At 47.6% G+C, this 18,335-nt stretch overlaps 1 protein-coding gene across 1 annotated transcript in view; it reads right to left on the reverse strand.

Annotated features, from left to right (window-relative positions):
- Positions 1-18,335, reverse strand: part of NCAPG2 (non-SMC condensin II complex subunit G2) — a 62,352-nt gene that overhangs the window by 22,053 nt on the left and 21,964 nt on the right. Inside the window, exons 11-17 of the mRNA XM_032234762.1 lie at positions 17,607-17,702; positions 17,378-17,503; positions 16,082-16,261; positions 13,830-13,982; positions 12,182-12,401; positions 10,342-10,445; positions 2,958-3,131 (exon numbers count right to left, since the gene is read on the reverse strand). Of these exons, the coding sequence (XP_032090653.1) occupies positions 2,958-3,131; positions 10,342-10,445; positions 12,182-12,401; positions 13,830-13,982; positions 16,082-16,261; positions 17,378-17,503; positions 17,607-17,702 (1,053 nt within the window). The remainder of the gene's footprint in view (positions 1-2,957; positions 3,132-10,341; positions 10,446-12,181; positions 12,402-13,829; positions 13,983-16,081; positions 16,262-17,377; positions 17,504-17,606; positions 17,703-18,335) is intronic.

The raw sequence follows: 18,335 nt of genomic DNA on the forward strand, positions 1-18,335 counted from the left end.
GGATCCACCACTGTTGTTTCCTCCTCCTCGGAATGGTCTCCGAAAGGAAGACTGGGATTGGTTGGCACGAGCCCCGAAGGATCTGTCTTGGTGCCTATCCCCCCCTGCCTGAAAGGGCCTCTGATACGAGGAAGGGTGAGAAGATTGCCCTGTTTCCTGGCTCCTGTAGGGTCTCTTACGAAAGGACCCCGCCCCTTTCCGGTCACCCCTTTTAAAGGTTGCCGGAAGGATCTTGCGTTTGTCCTTGGTTTCGGTGACAAACTTGTCCAGGGCCTCTCCAAACAGAAAGCCCCCTTTAAATGGGGCCGATGCCAGCTTCCATTTAGCCTTCATTTCGGCCTGCCAGTGCCTGAGCCATAGGAGGCGGCGGGAGGTGATATTGGAAGCTAGAGCTCTGGAAGAGAATTTTGCTGCTGTCAAGGTGGCATCCGTCGAATACTCGACAGCGGTAATAATCTTGGTTAGCTCATGGCGCCACCTAGATTTCCTGGGCGGGGGTCTGGACCTGAGTTGGCGCAGCCAGAATAGGGTGGCCCTAATAAAAAAGGAGGCAGAGGTGGATGCCTTGATGGCCCAGGCAGACGCCATGTGTGTTTTCTGACATGCCTTTTCCGACCTCTTATCTTCTGCCTTAAGTCCCTCTAGGAGCTCAGCTGGCAGGTTGGAATTGGAAGTCAGAGACACGACTGGGGCATCTACTTCTGGGAATTTGAGGATTTCCTCCATTTTATCTTCTACTGCCTATAGAGTTCTATCCCCCCCACTGGGGTTGGTCAGGGTGCCCGGCTGTAGCCACTGGCGCTGTACCGCGTCCATAAATAGGTCTGGCACAGGAATAACCTCGGGAGTTTCTACTGTCTCTTTGAACAACCCATGCTTAAGATCCTTGGAAGTGGAAGCCTGAGAGGCCTCAGGTCTGGAAGTGGGGCCTAACTCTGTGGCCGTCATGGCTTTGTGCAAGATAGACTTGAATAATGACGGTTGAAACAGGCCAGAGAATTTTGGCTTGTCAGGGGTGGGGTTTTCGTCTTCGGAAAGGGCGAAAATCTCCCCTTCTTCCTGCTCAGAACTTGATAGCCCAGAGTGAGAGGGGCTTGAAGATGGAGAGGATACAGGCTCCTTAGAGGTGGAGGCCCTAGGTTTGCGTTTCTCCTTTGGGGCCTTGCCCTTGCGAGAGCCCTTGCGCTTAATGCCTTCAGCTATCCCTTGGGAGATGGCTAAGGAAATTACCTCCCTCATTTCATCTGAAAGAGCAGGACTTTTTCCCCTTTTTTTCTTTTGCTTACTGGGCCTGCGCTGGCTAGGCCTGCCTGAGCTGGATCCACCCTTCCCAAAGGGGGAATTCTGGACAGAATCTCGTTCCTCTCCGATGGAGGAGCTAGGGGAGTCGGGGTACCCCCAAGATGCTTCAGGAGATGGATCCCTGGATGCATAGTTATCCCCAGACAAGAATTCACTGTCCCCGGGGGATTGGGCCTCACGATCAGGGGAAGCTGACTCCCTGCTGCGACGGTCTGGGCTAGGTTCTGGCTGAAGGGGCCTTGAAACCTCCCTGGGATCCACTGTGGCTCTTGGAGAAGACCTTTCAAGTGAGCCTTTGTGCCCCTTGCCTTTATTTACAGAGGGATCCAGCTTGCAGCGCTTGCTGGAGGGCCCCACCTGATCCCCTAAGGCCTCCCTGCATTCCTCAGCCATTTCAGGTCCCCACGAGGCCTGGAAGATAGCTGGAGTTGGGATGGGCACGCGCTGGCCTTTGCGGTCCAAAAGCGCTGGCAGAATCTCCAGGAGGGAAGGGCCGCCTTGGGGTCGGATTTCCTTCCTCCCACCGCCCTCGGTTCCCCGAGACTTAGCTTATTTTCCGGAGGGAGAGACTAGCTGGCTTCCCAGTCTAGCCCCCAGCCTCCCCGCGGTGTTCTGCAGTCATTGAGGGCTCGCTGAGGCTCCGTTGGCTGGCTGGGCTCTTCTTGCTGCCTTGTTCCTCGCACGCTCTGAGCTCTGCCGCTCTGCCCAGTGAGTCAGAGCGATCCAAAATGGCGGGGGGTGCGCACGCAGCCGCTTCCCGCTCTTTCCAGCCCTGAAAGGCGCGCGAAGGCTCCAGCCGTCGCTGCTGTTGCCGGGCAAAATGGAGCAGGCGAGGGAATCCTAGCAATCCGGCTCACCTGCTTTAGAGCCTTCTCAGAGCCTTGCTGGACTTTTCCTCCCCCTGGGACGCCCCTGTTCCAACAGGGAACTTGGTTTATCCCACTAAATGCTCCCTTGCTAGCCAGCCCCCGCTGTGCAAGCCTTTTCAACCCCCTGCAGTGCTTGCAATTAGCAACAGCAGGGAAACCCGGCAGCCCTTCTCTTAAAGCGACGGAAGCCTCACTGGAGGCAAACAGACAGACCTGATGTAGAAGCGTGATTTCCTCTATCTGAGAATTTAAACGTGGTCCAAATTGGGAAACTTTTTCCAGCCTTTCTGCTCTTAGACTGGAGCTCTCCCAAAACAGTCCTAACTCGGGCGGACTGAGTTTTCGAATTGAGCATGTGCAGGCAAAGGGAGGCGTGGTCAAGAAAAACATCACTCAGTCCAAGGGCAGATAGGCTGTGTTAACCCAGCATTTGGGCTCTCTGAGCAGTGCACTGGAGAACTTCCTGTATTTCCCCAATCTCGAAACTATGCTTCTTCCCACCCCTATCCCTAATTTGGGCCTAGTCAGAGATTGTGCTAGAAATGCTAGTTCTTATATTTTCATCTCTTTCATGAATGGCATTAAGCCTTTGCAACTCAGGCCATTATATTGGCAATGTGCTGCTAAGTTAAACTCATGTGTTTAATGAGAATATATAGATTGTTCCAGTTCATGGTAGCAAACATGGGATCTGAAACTGAAACTTGATGTTTTGTTCTCATCTGTCAACCACAGTTTGATAATACTCATAATCTACAAATTAAGTCAATCTTATCTGACATTTACCTTGAAATTTTTTAAATATGTTGGTAGCACAGAAGCAAACTTTTGGACAATGTGATTTTTTGCTTCTTCATTGCAATCAAGTTGTTTCTGAATACTCCTCCAGAGAATTACGATAATTTCAAGCAAGCCAGCCATGGAAGGTAGGTCATCAATCAAAAATAAGTTATCTGTTACCTGAAATGCAAAGTAGATTATAATTAAGGTGGTGCCATTCTTAAATAATATGCCTCAAATTAAGGTTACTTTAAAAATGGAATAATATGTGTACTAAGAAGGCTTGCATTATTTAAGGCAGGATTTGTATTTGTATTTTATTATTTGTATGCCGCCCTTCTCCGGGAGGACTCAGGGCGGCGAACAATTCAAGGGGGAAAAAGGGGAACATAAAAAGACAAAATACAAATAATAAAAGTAGACAACAGTCGCACAACCATACATGTCGAGAGGGGAGGGAACTCATCACCCCCAGGCCTGCCAGCAAAGCCAGGTTTTGACGGCTTTTCGGAAGGCCTGGAGAGAGGTGAGGGTCTGAATCCCTGCGGGGAGTTCATTCCAGAGGGCCGGAGCTGCCACAGAGAAGGCCCTCCCCCAGGTAATAGCCAGGTGGCATTGGCTGGTAGATGGCACCCGGAGGAGGCCAACCCTGTGAGATCTAATGGGTCTGTGGGAGGTAATTGGCAGTGCTCCTAGGGTTGTTCCCAGGGGGAATTTTCAAAACCTGTATAATGGTATGTGAAAATAACCTTGGGAGACAGGAGGAAGAGCTGCAGAAGAACGGCGGAATAGCAAGCATCTTAGAAGAGACACTCCCTAATTTCTTGGTCTGAAAAGTGGGAGGGGAACCGATAAATGTAGTCCTCAACTTATGACCACAATTGGGGGCACAATTTCTGTAGCTAAGACAATTGTTCAGTGAGTTACAGCCGACTTTATCTTTTTTGCCATGGTTTTAAAAAAAATCATTGCAGTTGTTAAGTAATCCTAGTGCCTGAAATTTGATCATGTGACTATGGGGATGTTGCTACAATCATAGGTGCGAGGGCCAATCACTCTTTTCAATTCTGCTAGAACTCTGAACAGCTGCTAAACCAAAAAATTGTAAGTCGCGGACTACCTCCATATTTTGAGACTTGCAATATCCAGGTCAGCTTTGTGAGGTAGTCCAGACAAGCAGCAGACCCAGAAGCATCACCAATAACTTTATTTTAAAGATACATTAACGGAATCTTGTGTGAAGGAATAAGTTCATTGCCATTTCTAACAAACCAGCAATGAATTATATATCTTGTATGAATTATATTTCTTGTATGATGATATCATGTCATCATTACACAAGATATATGATTCACATCATACCGATATCATCTTGATAATATATTTTAGAAGAAGGTAGATGAACAGGTAGGTGACATCAAAAGCATAGCCTGTTTCCAGAGTGAGGTGTGGGAGGAGTAACCAATGGGTATTAACCCAGCCTTCTTGCCCTTGGAGTCTGAGGATAATCCTTTGAAGCCACGCCTCTGATCCTCCTCTTGCTCTCCCAGATTAACCTCAGACTCCAGCCCAGAAGGAGTGTTTTTCCAGACTCTCCCTCACCTGGAAAGTTTAGGGTTTTTTTCCTTCAGGTTTTTCTAGGATTGCAGCCTCTAGGAATCCCCAGGATTCTACAGGCTGCATCACCTTGCCTTAGGATTAAGGCTTTTTTTCCTTACAGCGTTTTTTCTCTTAAAGAAGATTTCTGTGGATTACTCACCCCTCCTGCTGTGCTCTCAGCGATCCCCAGCAACTGAAGGGTTGCGTAAGAGGGCAAAAGAAGCCGTGCGGGCCTTTTGGAGGTCCCCTTGCACCCAGGAGCCCAGCGGAGGACCGGGGAGCCGAGGAATCTCCCCCCGGCACTCCCAAACAGCTGGGAATTGAAGCGGAGACTGGCGGCTGCCATCTTGGATCTACGCCATTTTGAGGAGAGCACATGGTTGAGCGCGTGATCAGCTTTCCTCCCACGGAAGCCGAAAGTGCTCAGACAGCATCGAGAAGGCCGGAAGAGGCCTAGAGCGGCCCTATTCTGCTGGTGGATCTGCAGAAGGCCTAGAAGCCTCGGTGCAGGCCGGCTGGGAAAGAGAAGATCAGCCGGTAGAGAACAAGGAGGGAGTGAGCAACAAAACTGTGAGTGTTATGGCGGAGGCGGCGAAGCATGGGGGTGCAGGCCCGAGACCAGGGGACTCTGATCCAGGCGAGGGGTCTTCCAAGGGAGCTTCCCGGGGCCCCAGAGGGAGATCCCCCGACAAAAGAGAAAAGCCCAGGGCACCCAGTAAGGAGCCCTGCTCCCAGGGAAGCCGAGTCACCAGGGCCTCTTCAAGAAGGTTTAGGGACACCATCAGTCCATCACTTCCAGGTCACGCTCCCCCTGCAGGCTCCCTGCACTGGCAGAGGCCCAGCCTCCCTCCCCTGGCTCCTCCAGGGGCTCAGGCAGGAGGCATAGCTCCATTTCGCCCCCCCCCTTTCGCCTGCTCATTCCTCTGAAACAAGGGGGGATCCCTTTGGTCACAGGGTTTCCAGCTTAGCTAGGCCCAGGCTGGCACCAAATTCCCCAGAGGCAAGGGATCACTTACAGCCCCCAGAGCTCCGCCCTGCCCTCCCAGAGCTACCTGAGAGCTTCCAGGAGGTTCTAGCCAGGGCCTTAGCACAAGTGATGGCCGCTGGGATGCAGCACCAACCTCACAACAGGGATCATCCCGGGACCAGCCCAGAGATCATCAGGCCCTTCCCAGAGCCTCTGTGGCCAGAGAGTACAGGTCCCCTTCTCCCTCCACTGCCAGTGAAGCCTCAGATTTAGAAGAAGGGGAGCTGAAGGATGTGGGGTTCTCTGAGGATGAGGATGCTCAGTCTACAGACGCCCCCAACATCACGGGCCTGTTTCCTCCCTCCTTATTTAGCTTCCTACTCCGTAAGGCCAGGGACACAGCAGACCTGGATCCCCCTCCAGAACCCGCGCAGACCACTACCACACCTAGCACCAGTAAAAGGAGAAAAAAGGGCCCCTTTCATAGACCACCGGTTAAAAAGGAGGAGATTCCAACTCCAGAGATGTTTATGGAGGTCCTAAAGTCCCAGTGGATTAAACCAGGGACTTTCCCCAATCCGGGGGGCAACGAGCGGAGGTTCTATAACCTCAACCCCACCTTTGACCAGGCACTCCAGCTCCCGGAGGTGGACAACCCGATCGTCACTCTAGCCTCAGCCTCATCCGTGGTGATGGGAGACATTGCACTGTCTCAAGCCAGAGGATAAGAAGGCGGAGACCGTGATACATAAAACCTTTCAGGCAATAACTGGCAGCCACACAATTCTCTGCGGACGCTACCCTGGATGCAGTTAAGTATGCATCCCGAGCTTTATCTTCCTCTGTAGTGTCCAGGCGCTTACTGTGGTTGTGCCACTGGGAGGTGGAGTCCCGAGCCAAATGGCACCTTGCAGAAGCAGACTACGTCGGGGACAAACTGTTCGGCGCCTCGCTGGACCCGCTTCTGGTGGAGGACAAAAACAAGAAGAAGGTCTTCCCAGCCACGACCAGACGGTCGGATAACCGACACGCCCCCTACCCCAGGAGAACATCCTTCCGCCAGCCTGATTCGGAGGCTCAGTCTCACAGGTATCAACCCTCCAGGTTCCACAGGCAAGGGGACAGGCAGTCCTTTAGGGACAGATTCAGGGGCCAGCAGCAAGGCAAACAGCCCTTTCGAGGAGGAGGCGGTCGCCCATTCCGCATGTTCAAGTGATCCAGCCACGGATCACCCCATTGGCGGTCACCTCGCCCTTTTCGCGGATGTCTGGGAATGCATCACCTCTGACGAGTGGGTCCTCCAGACGGTTAAGCTCGGGTTACATCTGGAGTTCCGCTCGCAACCCCCTAACAGGTTCCGCACCTTCACCTCCTCTGCTGATCCGGCCAAGCCCTTAAGGCTAAGGCCATCAAACACCTCCTGGACATCAAGGCCATTGAAGAGGTCCCAGAGGGGGAGAGAGGTTCCGGATTCTATTCCCACCTGTTTCTGGTTCACAAGAGCTCAGGAGGGTGGAGAGCTATCCTGGATCTTAAACAACTCAATTCCAGGGTAGTCTACCGTAGATTCAAGATGACTTCCCTGAAGTCCATCTTGGAAGGCATACGACAGGGAGACTTTATGGCCTCCATCGACCTTACGGAGACCTACCTCCACATCAGCATCGCCCCGGAACATCGCAGTTTCCTTAGGTTCTCACATGGGGGAAATCACTTCCAATATAGAGCCCTCCCTTTCGGGCTGGCCTCAGCTCCCAGGACCTTTACCAAGGTGCTGGCTGCAGCCGCAGGTCACCTGCGTTCCCTACCAGTCTGTCTATTTTGCTATCTAGAGGACATCTTAGTCCTAGCCAGGTCCCCAGCCATGGCCAGACAGGATCTGGGCACCATCATTGACACTCTCAGGTCCCTGGGGTTCTCTATCAACCTAGAGAAGAGCCAGCTGGTTCCATCTACCACGCTCTAACACCTCGGCTCTATTATTGTTTCGGTGTCTGGGGAGGTGTTCCTTCCCCAGGAGCGAAGGGACAGCATTGTGCAGATAATTCATGAAGTTCGTAAATTACGATCTGTCCCTGTAGTTCTTTCCAGGCTCCTTGAGAAATTCATTTCTTGTATAGGGATCGTGCCTTGGGCTCGCCTACACACCAGGGAGCTGCAGTGGTTCCTGCTTCCATACCAGAAGGCGGGGACGAGCGATGCCAGATCCAAGATCCGAGTGTCGCCCCAGGTGCTGCTCTCATTCCGTTGGTGGCTGACCCCGGCACTGACCAAAGGATCCCTCTTCAAGGAGCCAGCGAGGAAAATACTCACGACAGACGCGAGCCTGTTCGGCTGGGGAGCATACCTGGAAGCTCAGATGGCCCAGGGACGCTGGACTCCAACAGATTTGCGCAACAACATCAACTGGTTGGAGCTCAGAGCCATCCACCTGGCCCTACGACACTTCAAGACCACAGTCACCGGTCATCACATCCTGGTCCTGACGGACGTGGCAGGCAAGGCCCACGTGAACAGGCAAGGGGGAACCCACTCCAAGGCCCTTCGCGACGAGGCCCTCCGGTTAGGCAACTGGGCAGAGAGACATCTCCAGTTCATCAGAGCAGAACACATCTCCAGGACGGAGAACCACCAAGTGGACTGGCTCAGCAGGGAGACGGTCGACAACGGAGAGTGGCAGCTCCACCCCAGCGTCTTCGAGTGGATATGCAAAAGGTTCGGACAACCGACGGTGGATCTCTTTGCAACTCCAGCGAATGCCCAGCTGCCGAACTTCATAGCGAGGTTTCCCTCCAGAGGAGCCATGGACACGGACGCCCTCCGGGCAGATGGCCACCAAATCTACTTTACGCATTTCCCCCCCCCCCCCCCGTCCCCTCATTCCCGGGGTTCTGAGGAGGCTAGTGTCAGAGGGGGCAGAGATGATTCTAGTAGCTCCCTTGTCTGCTAGCCCCTGGCTAGCAGACCTGGTGGAGCTGTCCTCAGCTCCCCACTGGAGGATCCCCCTGGGGGAGGTGTCCCTACATCAGGGGTCTCTGGAGCATCCGGACCCGGAGTGGCTCCATCTGACCGCCTGGCGATTGAGCGGGAACAGCTAAGAGAGGCCCAATATTCCACCAAGGTCATTAGGACCGTCGAGGCGTCCGTCGAGGCGGCCTCGGTTCCTCAGGTCCTGGACTTCCTGCAGGAAGATCTGGAGAAGGGCCTCGCCCCCAGCACTCTTAGGAGACAGGTCTCGGCCCTCTCCACCATTCTAGGAGGGGTGGACGCTCCACCCTTATCCCAACACCCGGTCCTCAAGCGTTTCCTCAAAGGAGCAGCGAATCTCAAGCCCCCAGCGGTCCATCGTTTCCCTCCTGGGACCTATCTACGGTCATCCAGGCCTTGACGGAGGCACTGTTCGAACCCTTGAGGGAGGTTTCCCTCCAATTTCTGACCCTTAAGGTCGTCTTCCTGGTTGCCATCACCTTGGCCAGGAGTTTCTGAGATCAACGCTCTCTCCAGCAGAGCGGACCTTTGCACATTCCTAAAGAACCGGGTAATCCTCAGATTGGACCCCGCGTTCATGCCCAAGGTCAATTCCCCCTTCCACAGGGCTCTAGAGATAATTCTGCCGGACTTCTGTCCGCAGCCCTCTGGGGATAGGGAAAGATCGTGGCACAAGTTAGATGTCAGGAGAGCCTTGCGCATTTACCTTAAGCGCACGGCTCCCTTTAGGCGCTCAGAAGCCCTCTTTGTGCCATATCAACCTTCCACCAGAGGCGCTAAGGTTTCCCCGGCCACCATCAGCAGGTGGATAAGGGCGGCCATTTCACAGGGCTACCAGGCACAGGGTATTCAGGTCCCAGAGGGCATCACAGCGCACTCCACCAGGAGTGCGGCCACCTCAGCAGCCTGGGCCACCCAGGCCCCCATAGAAGAGATCTACCGGGCCATCGCCTGGGCGTCTCCTTCCCCATTCATTAGACATTACCGTCTAGATGCCTCCGCCTCCGCGGAGGCAGCCTTTGGCAGGAGGATGCTGCAGGGAGTCCCAGACTCTTGAGGGTCTCAGGCCCAATAATCCCTCCCTAGGACATCTAGCTCTGGTATGTCCCATTGGTTACTCCTCCCACACCTCACTCTGGAAACTGGCAGTTGGTCTTACCTGAACTGCATGTTTAAGAGTAGGTGTGGGAGGAGTCACTCCCCCCCTTGTTTAGCACGCCCGCGCCAGGGCCTGAGTTAGCTCCATGGTCATTCAGGGTCAATAAGAAGGATAGGTGCTTGCACTGTTCTGTGTTCTTTCCTTCCAGGACTCTGCTACGACTATCGGTTAATCTGGGAGAGCAAGAGGAGGATCAGAGGCCTGGCTTCAAAAGATTATCCTCAGACTCCAAGGGCAAGAAGGCTGGGTTAATACCCATTGGCTACTCCTCCCACACCTACTCTTAAACATGCAGTTCAGGTAAGACCAACTGCCAATATCAGCTTTCTATCATGATTGCCAAGGGCAGTGTTGATTGGGAATTTTTATGCATAAAATTTTAAAATTATTAACTAACACTCCTCAAAAATAACATAATAGCCCACATACATTCCTGCTAAGTTATGCACTATGTAACAACTCATGAAGCTGCTACTCACTCAAGACACGATTGAAATTTAAACAACAAACCTTTTAACACAATTTATGTAAGAACCTTTCTGAAATGGAAGGCTGTAATGCTGAGAAAAATTTTCATTAGATAAAGCAGCAAAATATGTAGTTGTATTAATCCATAGAACATCACAAATCCAAGCCAGTTGTCATAAAACCATTTTCAATTAAAACACTGATCTTACACTTATGTTTTCTTTCTCGTTCTGCTCATCTCCACTCTCAGATTCCTTTAACTGCTGTTGGATAGAGCCGTTCAAACAATTCCGAATGGCAATTATGAGCTTAGCTGGAATTAAAGAACAAAGTATCTCAGTTATGAAAAATGGCAAGTGTCAGTGTGGACAGTAAATATACTGGCCCAAATATTGCTTCATTAAAAAAAGTAGCATAGTATATGCACACTTCAGCAAAATAAATACAAGTAATTTAATAAATGCATGCAGCTGTTTAGATTAATATTTCATCAACCATTTTTCACATTAGGGAATCCAATAGATTTGTAAATGGCTTTCAGCATGTTCACATTTATATAACTTAAAACCACATCAAAATAAATTATTTAAAACGGGACTGTAGTTAACACTCAATGACTAATAGGTTGAGGAGAAGTTAAGTACTATTTTCATTTTAAAATAAACCTGTCCAGTAATTAGCATCTTTTATGCATGCATTACAATCAAGTTATGCTTCTTCTTTCTTCCTAACTCATTCAGTTTAGCCCAAATTCTTCAGAAACAATTACCGTATTTTCCAGAGTACAAGATGCACCTTAGTTTTGGGGGAGGAAAAGAGCAGTGGGGAGGAAAACTGCCTACCAGGTATTCATCTGGCCTTTGTCCTTTGTCTGGTCAGCTTCAGCATATAGGTTTGCTGGTTTTGAGCGTGCGTGCACGCCAACATTTTTTATCCCCTAGTTAGGGATGAAAAACAGCATCTAAAGCACAGCGGATCGTCGGCGAAAGAAGCAATGAGAAAAGCAGGCAAAGCACGTAAGATTGCTTCACTTGCTAGAGCCTCATTAGGGCTGAAAAACAGCTTTAAAAGCACAGCTGATCATCAGAGGGAGCAGCAATGAGAAAAGCAGGCAAAGCACAAAAGATTGCTTCACTCATTAGGGCTGAAAAAGCTTCAAAAGCTATATTCTGCGTATAAGACGCACCCTCATTTTCAGCCTCTTTTAGGTGGGGGGGAGAGTGCATCTTATACTCTGAAACATATGGTACATCCTTAGCAGTGGTGGGTTCTGGTACGGTTGGAATAGGCCCGGCAGTGTCCACATGGACGCACGCAGCGCGCATGCACATGTGTGCAGTGCACGCATGCATCTTAGCATCTCCGCAAGCCTCCATGACGCTCCAGCTGCTCCGCGGAGACTCGCACAGGCATTGTACGCGCCATGAGCATGCGCAGAAGACTTAAACGACTGGTAAGGAGCTCGGGCGGCTGGGTAGGTCCTCTGGAGCACCATTTCGGAACGGTATCTGATGCTCCGGTACGCCTGTACCAGGGCATACCGCCTGCAACTCACCACTAGTCCTTGGTCATTTACAAAAAAGCAATAGAGGGCTTCTTTGTGAAAGGGTGGAAATATAAGTCTTCGACATACAAGCCAGATGGAGCATGCCCATTACAGTCATAAGTCACAAAAGGGGTCAGTCACTCACATGGCTAATGATTTTACAATGTTTTTGTGGCAGTTGTTAAGCAAACTGTGCAAATACCACAATCATTAAGAGAACACTATAGTTGTTGAGCAAGCCCATTGTTCTCCATGTCATGATTCTGCAGCAAAACCATAGTAACATGTGGTCACGTGACTGCACGGTGCTGCAAAGGATCATAAATATGAATATGTTGCTAAGGGCCTGAAGTGTGTTCATGCAACTACAGGAGGAGGGAGAGTAAGCCGCAACTAATCATTAGGTCACCAAGTGATCAGCCACAAGTCAAGAACTACCTGTAACACATCAATTGTTCTATATCCCAGGTCAGCATCTCAAAAGTTGTATTCTACACAATTACCTATATTGGTGGGACTAGTGTATTCGTGAACGTGCTGATAGAATTTTCTAGCTGCAGGTGCATTCATTTGGATGAGTGTTACACAGCGTTCACACCACACTTCTGGTTGACTGATGGGCAGGAAAGAGTTGATCAGAAGATTTACTATCCGTCGGGACACAGGCCGTGAATCAATCTCAAGGCGAGCTAAGAGGTGCTCTACAGGACAAATTCTCCAAAACTGATTGGAGAGGACGGGAATCGGAGAGAAACAAAGTTATTGTGATTAGATTTGATAGTCGAAGTACCTTCAGATGAACTTCCTGCTGAATAATTATATGAGACCCTGCATTCTTACACAAGTTCATAAGTTGTCTCTTCTGTCCACAAATTTTTACAAACCTCTACATTTGCAGCCTACATTTTGCAACATCGATTTGTCTTTTACTGCTCAGGAATCAAGACAGTTTATCTGCCTTTATCTGCATTGTACCCATTGATTTCAGATTAGCCACTTGTGGACAGAACATCAGAGCAGTATTATATCAATCTCCAACATAGAGATGATACTGTATGCAGATAGTTCTCGACTTATGACAGTTAGAACCAAAACCTCAATAGCTAAGTGGGATGATAGCTATGTCTGATTTTATGACCTTTTTGGCCACAGTTGTTAAGTAAACCATGTGGTTGTTAAACAAATCCAGCTTCTTCCATTGACACTGCTTATCAGAAGCCGGCTACAAAAGTCAAATGGCAATCACATGACCCTGGAACATTGCAACTGTTGTAAATGCATGCTAAGTGTCCAAATTTTGTTCATGTGACTATGGGGATGCTGCTACCATCATGTGAGGACCAGCTGTAAGACTTTTTTTTCCACTTCTATTGTAACTAAATGAACGGTTTTAAGTCAAGTACTGCCTGTAATTGGGGACTACCACATTAAATAGGAAAATGCCGTGGATTAAAATAAGAATAACTAATCATTTGTTCCTCCACAGCCAGAATTCTTTTGATATTGTCTCCATAAAGGTAGCCTATATTTAAGCAAGGGATACTTCATACTTTCATACTCCAAAATCAATTCATTGTTCAGAAGTACTATACAGGTGTATTAGAATAATTGCACATCTTCCAGGAGTGGAATCTGGACCGTAGATACTTTTATGAGACAAAATATTTTACTGATCTGATCTTCACTGATCTGTTTGTTGATGTAGAGAATAAATCAACAATACCACCCTGACTTATTTTCTACCTTCTCAGGTTATTCAGTGGCATCTCAAACTCCTGCCATCCCTTCAGCAGGATGCTACTTTGCAGCTGAAAAAATAAATAAATTGAATCCCTTACAAAGAAAGAGCGCATGATTTCAAAAAATAAATCATCAGAATATAAACGAATGCTACCGTTTAGCTGTTACTTTACTACTGGACCTTCCATAAAGATAACTGCTAGTCAAACTACAGGGAAGAAAGAATATTATAAGTTCTTTCTTATTGATTAATTTAAAAAGGTAACAATGGCAAATTGTTTGGGTTGAAATGTTAATGAATTCTTTGGACTATTTTCCTTTTAAAATATTGATGATTGCACACACTTCAGAATAAATTGCCTAGTTTTTTTATGCCTTCTGTCTGCCACCTAGCAAACTAATTTATCCCACCTTTGCAGCTTTCGTGGCCTTAATTTTCAGCAACATATCGACGAAAGCCACTCTAACTTTCTCCGAATTGTCATGGAGATTGTACTTCAGTGCTGGCAGAAGCTGTTCCAGTAATGGGTGGCTCAGTACATTGTCCAAAAGTATAGGCAAGCACTAGAAGAGAAACAGAAAAATATCAATAAAAGGTTATCACAAGAAAACAGGGCTATTTGCATTGAATCTATTCTACCTGCCAAATACCTGAAGCTAAGACGACAGAGACTGGGGAATGAAAAATAGCAAGACAATCCATTATTATTAAACATGTCATTTAAATGCAAAGTAGCATGTGGGGTGATGATACAAATTCTCTATTAATATTCCTTCAGAGAATATGCTGCTAAAACAGAACAAAGGGAATCAGATATAAAGATGAAGGAATCTAGAACTAATGATTTTAGATGGTTCTCTGTCCAGCTGGTGTTTTATTTCAGGTTAAGGTGCCCATTGATTTAGAGTTCTTGAAACAATGTTGCTTAGATATTAAAATTCTAATGAAATATAGCACTTTTTCACAGCTCACCAACACTTTGCAGCATGTTTCCGACTTACAACCAGGATGTCAAATTGGTGGCCCGCATAGATCAAGCCCACCTCAGCTCCGCAAATGAGAAAAAGTCGTAAAATGTCACATGACAGCAATGTGGCGCCGCGAGTTTGACACCCGTGATTTGCAATGTGCTTTCTTTTTCTTAAAAAGAAACATTGTTTTACAAAACTCAAGATAGGAAGCTATTATAGATTCATATTAGCCAGTGGAAGCTTAACTCATCATTTCAGAGCATCAGTTTTGACAATAACTTTCCTAAACAAAGACCCATTAGTTGAGTAAATAAATGTATTCCCCCGCCCCACCCCACAAAAAAATTCAAGCTTAGAGAGCAACAAGGATCCTAAAGATTAACTCGCTGCAATAGTCTGCCCTTAAATCAGGGATGTCGAATTGGATTTCTTCAAGGGCCGGATCAGCTTTGCAGCTTACCTCCACGGGCCGGCCAGCTTGGGAGAGGAAGTGGAGGAGATACGGGATGGTCTCCTGAAGCAATTGTTTTGGCCAGCAGAGTGCTGCAGGAGGCTGTCCAGGCCGAAAATGTGTGGTCCTCCCTTGCATCCCATTTTGGCTGTCAGACGCACGGCAGGTGGGACCTTTGCTATTTTCAGACCAGATTTAAGTGCCCCACGGGCCAGATCCGGCCTGCGGGTCTTGAGTTTGACACCCCTGACTTAGATAATACAGCATTTTGCATCTATTGCAGCAAACCAACAGCCATAACCAGAATTTGATGCTGTGCAAGACACACCTGCAATGTTAGCATCAAACATTTGATACTAAGCAGAAGCTACTAGAGTCCTCATCTTACAATGATTACAATAGCACTAGAGAAAAGGACTTAAAATTAGTCCTTGCCCTTACAACCACTGCAGGATCCCCAAAGTCATATGATCATAATTGAGGAACTTGGCAACTAACATGTATTTATGGCAGCTGCTATTTCCTGGGTTATATGGCTGCCAGCCGGCTTCCAACGAAAAGTAATTTGGGGAATCTTGACTCGCTTAATGACGGCATGGTTGATTTAACAACTGCAGTGAATCACTTAACAACCATGGCAAAAAGGTCATAAAATCAAGTGCAACTCAATTAACAATTGCCTTACTTAGCAATGGAAGTGGCCAATTGTGGCCATAAATTGAGGACTAGCTGTACATGCAATCTAAAGCCTAAATGCATTAAGCAAATGAAAATTTGCAGTTATTTTACATGAAGCAATTTTCTTCAAGGAGAGATGATAATGGCTAAACAAAAGATACTTTTGGCTAAACAAAAGATACCTCCCTTAGACCAATCAGATCTCACAGGTTAGGGTCTCCTCCGGATTCCATCTGCCAGCCAATGTCGGCTGGCGACTCCCCGGGGGAGAGCCTTCTCTGTTGCAGCTCCAGCCCTCTGGAATGACCTCCCCGTGGAGATCCGGACCCTTACTACCCTCCCGGCCTTCCGCAAAGCCACCAAGTCCTGGCTGCTCCAGCAGGCCTGGGGGCTTGTGAAATATCCAGCCCCACGGTAACTGTGAATGTTGCGTATTTTAAAGTGTTGTTTTGTTTATTTATCCCCTTCCCTTGTTTATTGTAAGCCGCCCGGAGTCCTTTGGGAGTGGGCGGCATACAAGACCAATAAACTCAACTCAACTCAACTTTATTCACTCTCTTACTTTAAAAACGGTACATCGGACATCAGCTGAACTTGCATCAAAAGCAAGATCTTCAATCAAAGTTTTCAGAAATTCAGCAAGCAATGCTGCCGGAATCATCTTCCAATATTTACATGTTATTTTACTAACTGCAAGTACTCCTGTTGAGCGGATTGCGGGTTGAGGATCTTCTAAGAGAGCCTGTAAATACAATTCAAGTAAACAGCAACATTTTATTTTGCATTTAAGCTACTTGGCTCCAGGTCAATAAAAATGCTGGAAACTATCTCAAGATTAACTTGAACTGGTTTCACCTTCTAGAATCTTTCTTTTAGCAGAAGAAACAATAAGCAGGTGGGAAAAAAATTAAGCTTCCTTTTCTGCAGGTCTACAAATCTGATCTGGAAAATTCAGGGATTACTTCTTGAAGTAGATTTAAGGAACTGCTAGAGCAGTGGTGGCCAAACTATGGCCCGCAGGCCACAGGTTGCCCGCAGAATGTGGGCACATGAGCCATTGTCCCAACTCAGCTATGCCATGCATGCATGTGTGCCTCTTGCTGGCCAGCTGGTCTTTGGGTCTCTGCCGCACATGCGCGGGGACGTGCAAGCATGGGCGGGCTGCACACACACGCACATACACGTGTGTGTGTGTGTGTGTGTGTGTGTGTGTAAGCACAGGGTGCATGGCACTTGCACGGGGAGCATGGTGCATGTGCAGGGGGTGCACACACATTGCATTCTGGGGATTTGCACATGCACATTGGGCACTCGATGCCGAAAAGGTTAGCCATCATTGTGCTAGAGGCTACATGGAAAAGAGAAGGAAAGTGCTTATAATTCTGGATGTTTTCCAACATTTTTAGACATATTGTACTAAAGTTTTGTAGCCTACCATACTTACTGTGCTCTTACTGTGCAACTTTACTGTGCAACTTACTGTATCTTTAAAATATCTCATAATGTGTACTTTATTTGTTACTAAGATGCTCATTAGAAATTTAGATTTTGAATCAAGTAGTTATAACTACTTCGTGAAGAATGAAATAATATTCAGTATTCGACTGATAGGTTTTGGGTGTTTTAGGTTTTAGTTCCCATGCTAAAAAACATAGCATTATTCATATATATCACCCTACTTTTCCTTTGAAGCATACAGAATAAGAAAATCCAATTGACAATGAGGGGAGGGGAGAAGGGAGGAGAGGAGAGGAGGATAAGGGACAAGGGGAGGGGAGGAGCTATCCAGATAATGAGATACACAAAAATTAAATAAAACTGATCCAAAGTTGATAGGAAGAATTTAAAAAGTACTTACAAAAAGTTCATTAAATTGCTTCTGGATTTCTTTTTCCATATCATGTTTGTTAAAACTGGGATCCAGAATAGGGAATGCTTCACTAAAAATCAGTGCTGCATTTGAACGAATCTCAGGATTCCTGGCCTGATAAAATAAATGTACAACAGCAGAATTTTGAATTAAATTTAGTCTAAGCTTTTGAAAATTATCCGGACGAAAGCAGGACAGTTAGAGAGAAATAAATTACCTTCAAAGATCTCCAAAGAATAGGTTGATAAAGTCTATAAAGAACTTCTTCAACTCCTTGGCGAGATTTATTTCGTGTGTGGAAATAGTTTAGCATCTAATGAACAGAAAATAAATTAAAATGATTTAAGAGATTAGCTCCAGTCAATTTTATTCAGCTTCTTGCAAAATATGACTGTGCAATGTTCTGCAGCAAAAGAGATCTCTAACATGTGCAGTGGAATCTTGGATCACGAACAGTTTGGACCATGACCAAATCGGGTGCCGACCAAAAATCCCCTAAATGTTTCATTCTGTTAACAAACACCTCCTCGGGTGGCGATCAATCACAGCTGCAGTGGTGGAGCCAACGTCATAACGATACAGATGTGCGGTCTCGATGGTACAAGACCGCCGCTGATTCTTTTATTGCTACATGTTCCCAACGGACCTAAGCCGTCCCGTAGAGACGGTGACAGGGAAACAAAGCCTTGCTGGTATCAGGGACATCGCAAAGTGCCTGATTGACCCAAGGGAAGGTCTCCAAGTTAGCGATAAACAGCCTCGTGCTGACGAAGTCGGAGACGGCTCCGGAAAGAAGGCAGTGAAAGTGAGTCTATCTGGTGAGATTTTTTTCTTTGAGAATGATTGCCCAAAGGAATTCTTTTGTTTAAAGATAAATTAGTCCCTTAAGGAAAGAACAAAGCGGCGCAATTTATCTTTAATGGACTGCCTTAAGAGTTTTCTTTTT

This window comes from Thamnophis elegans, chromosome Z (assembly GCF_009769535.1).
Source record: "Thamnophis elegans isolate rThaEle1 chromosome Z, rThaEle1.pri, whole genome shotgun sequence".
NCBI lineage: Eukaryota > Metazoa > Chordata > Lepidosauria > Squamata > Colubridae > Thamnophis > Thamnophis elegans.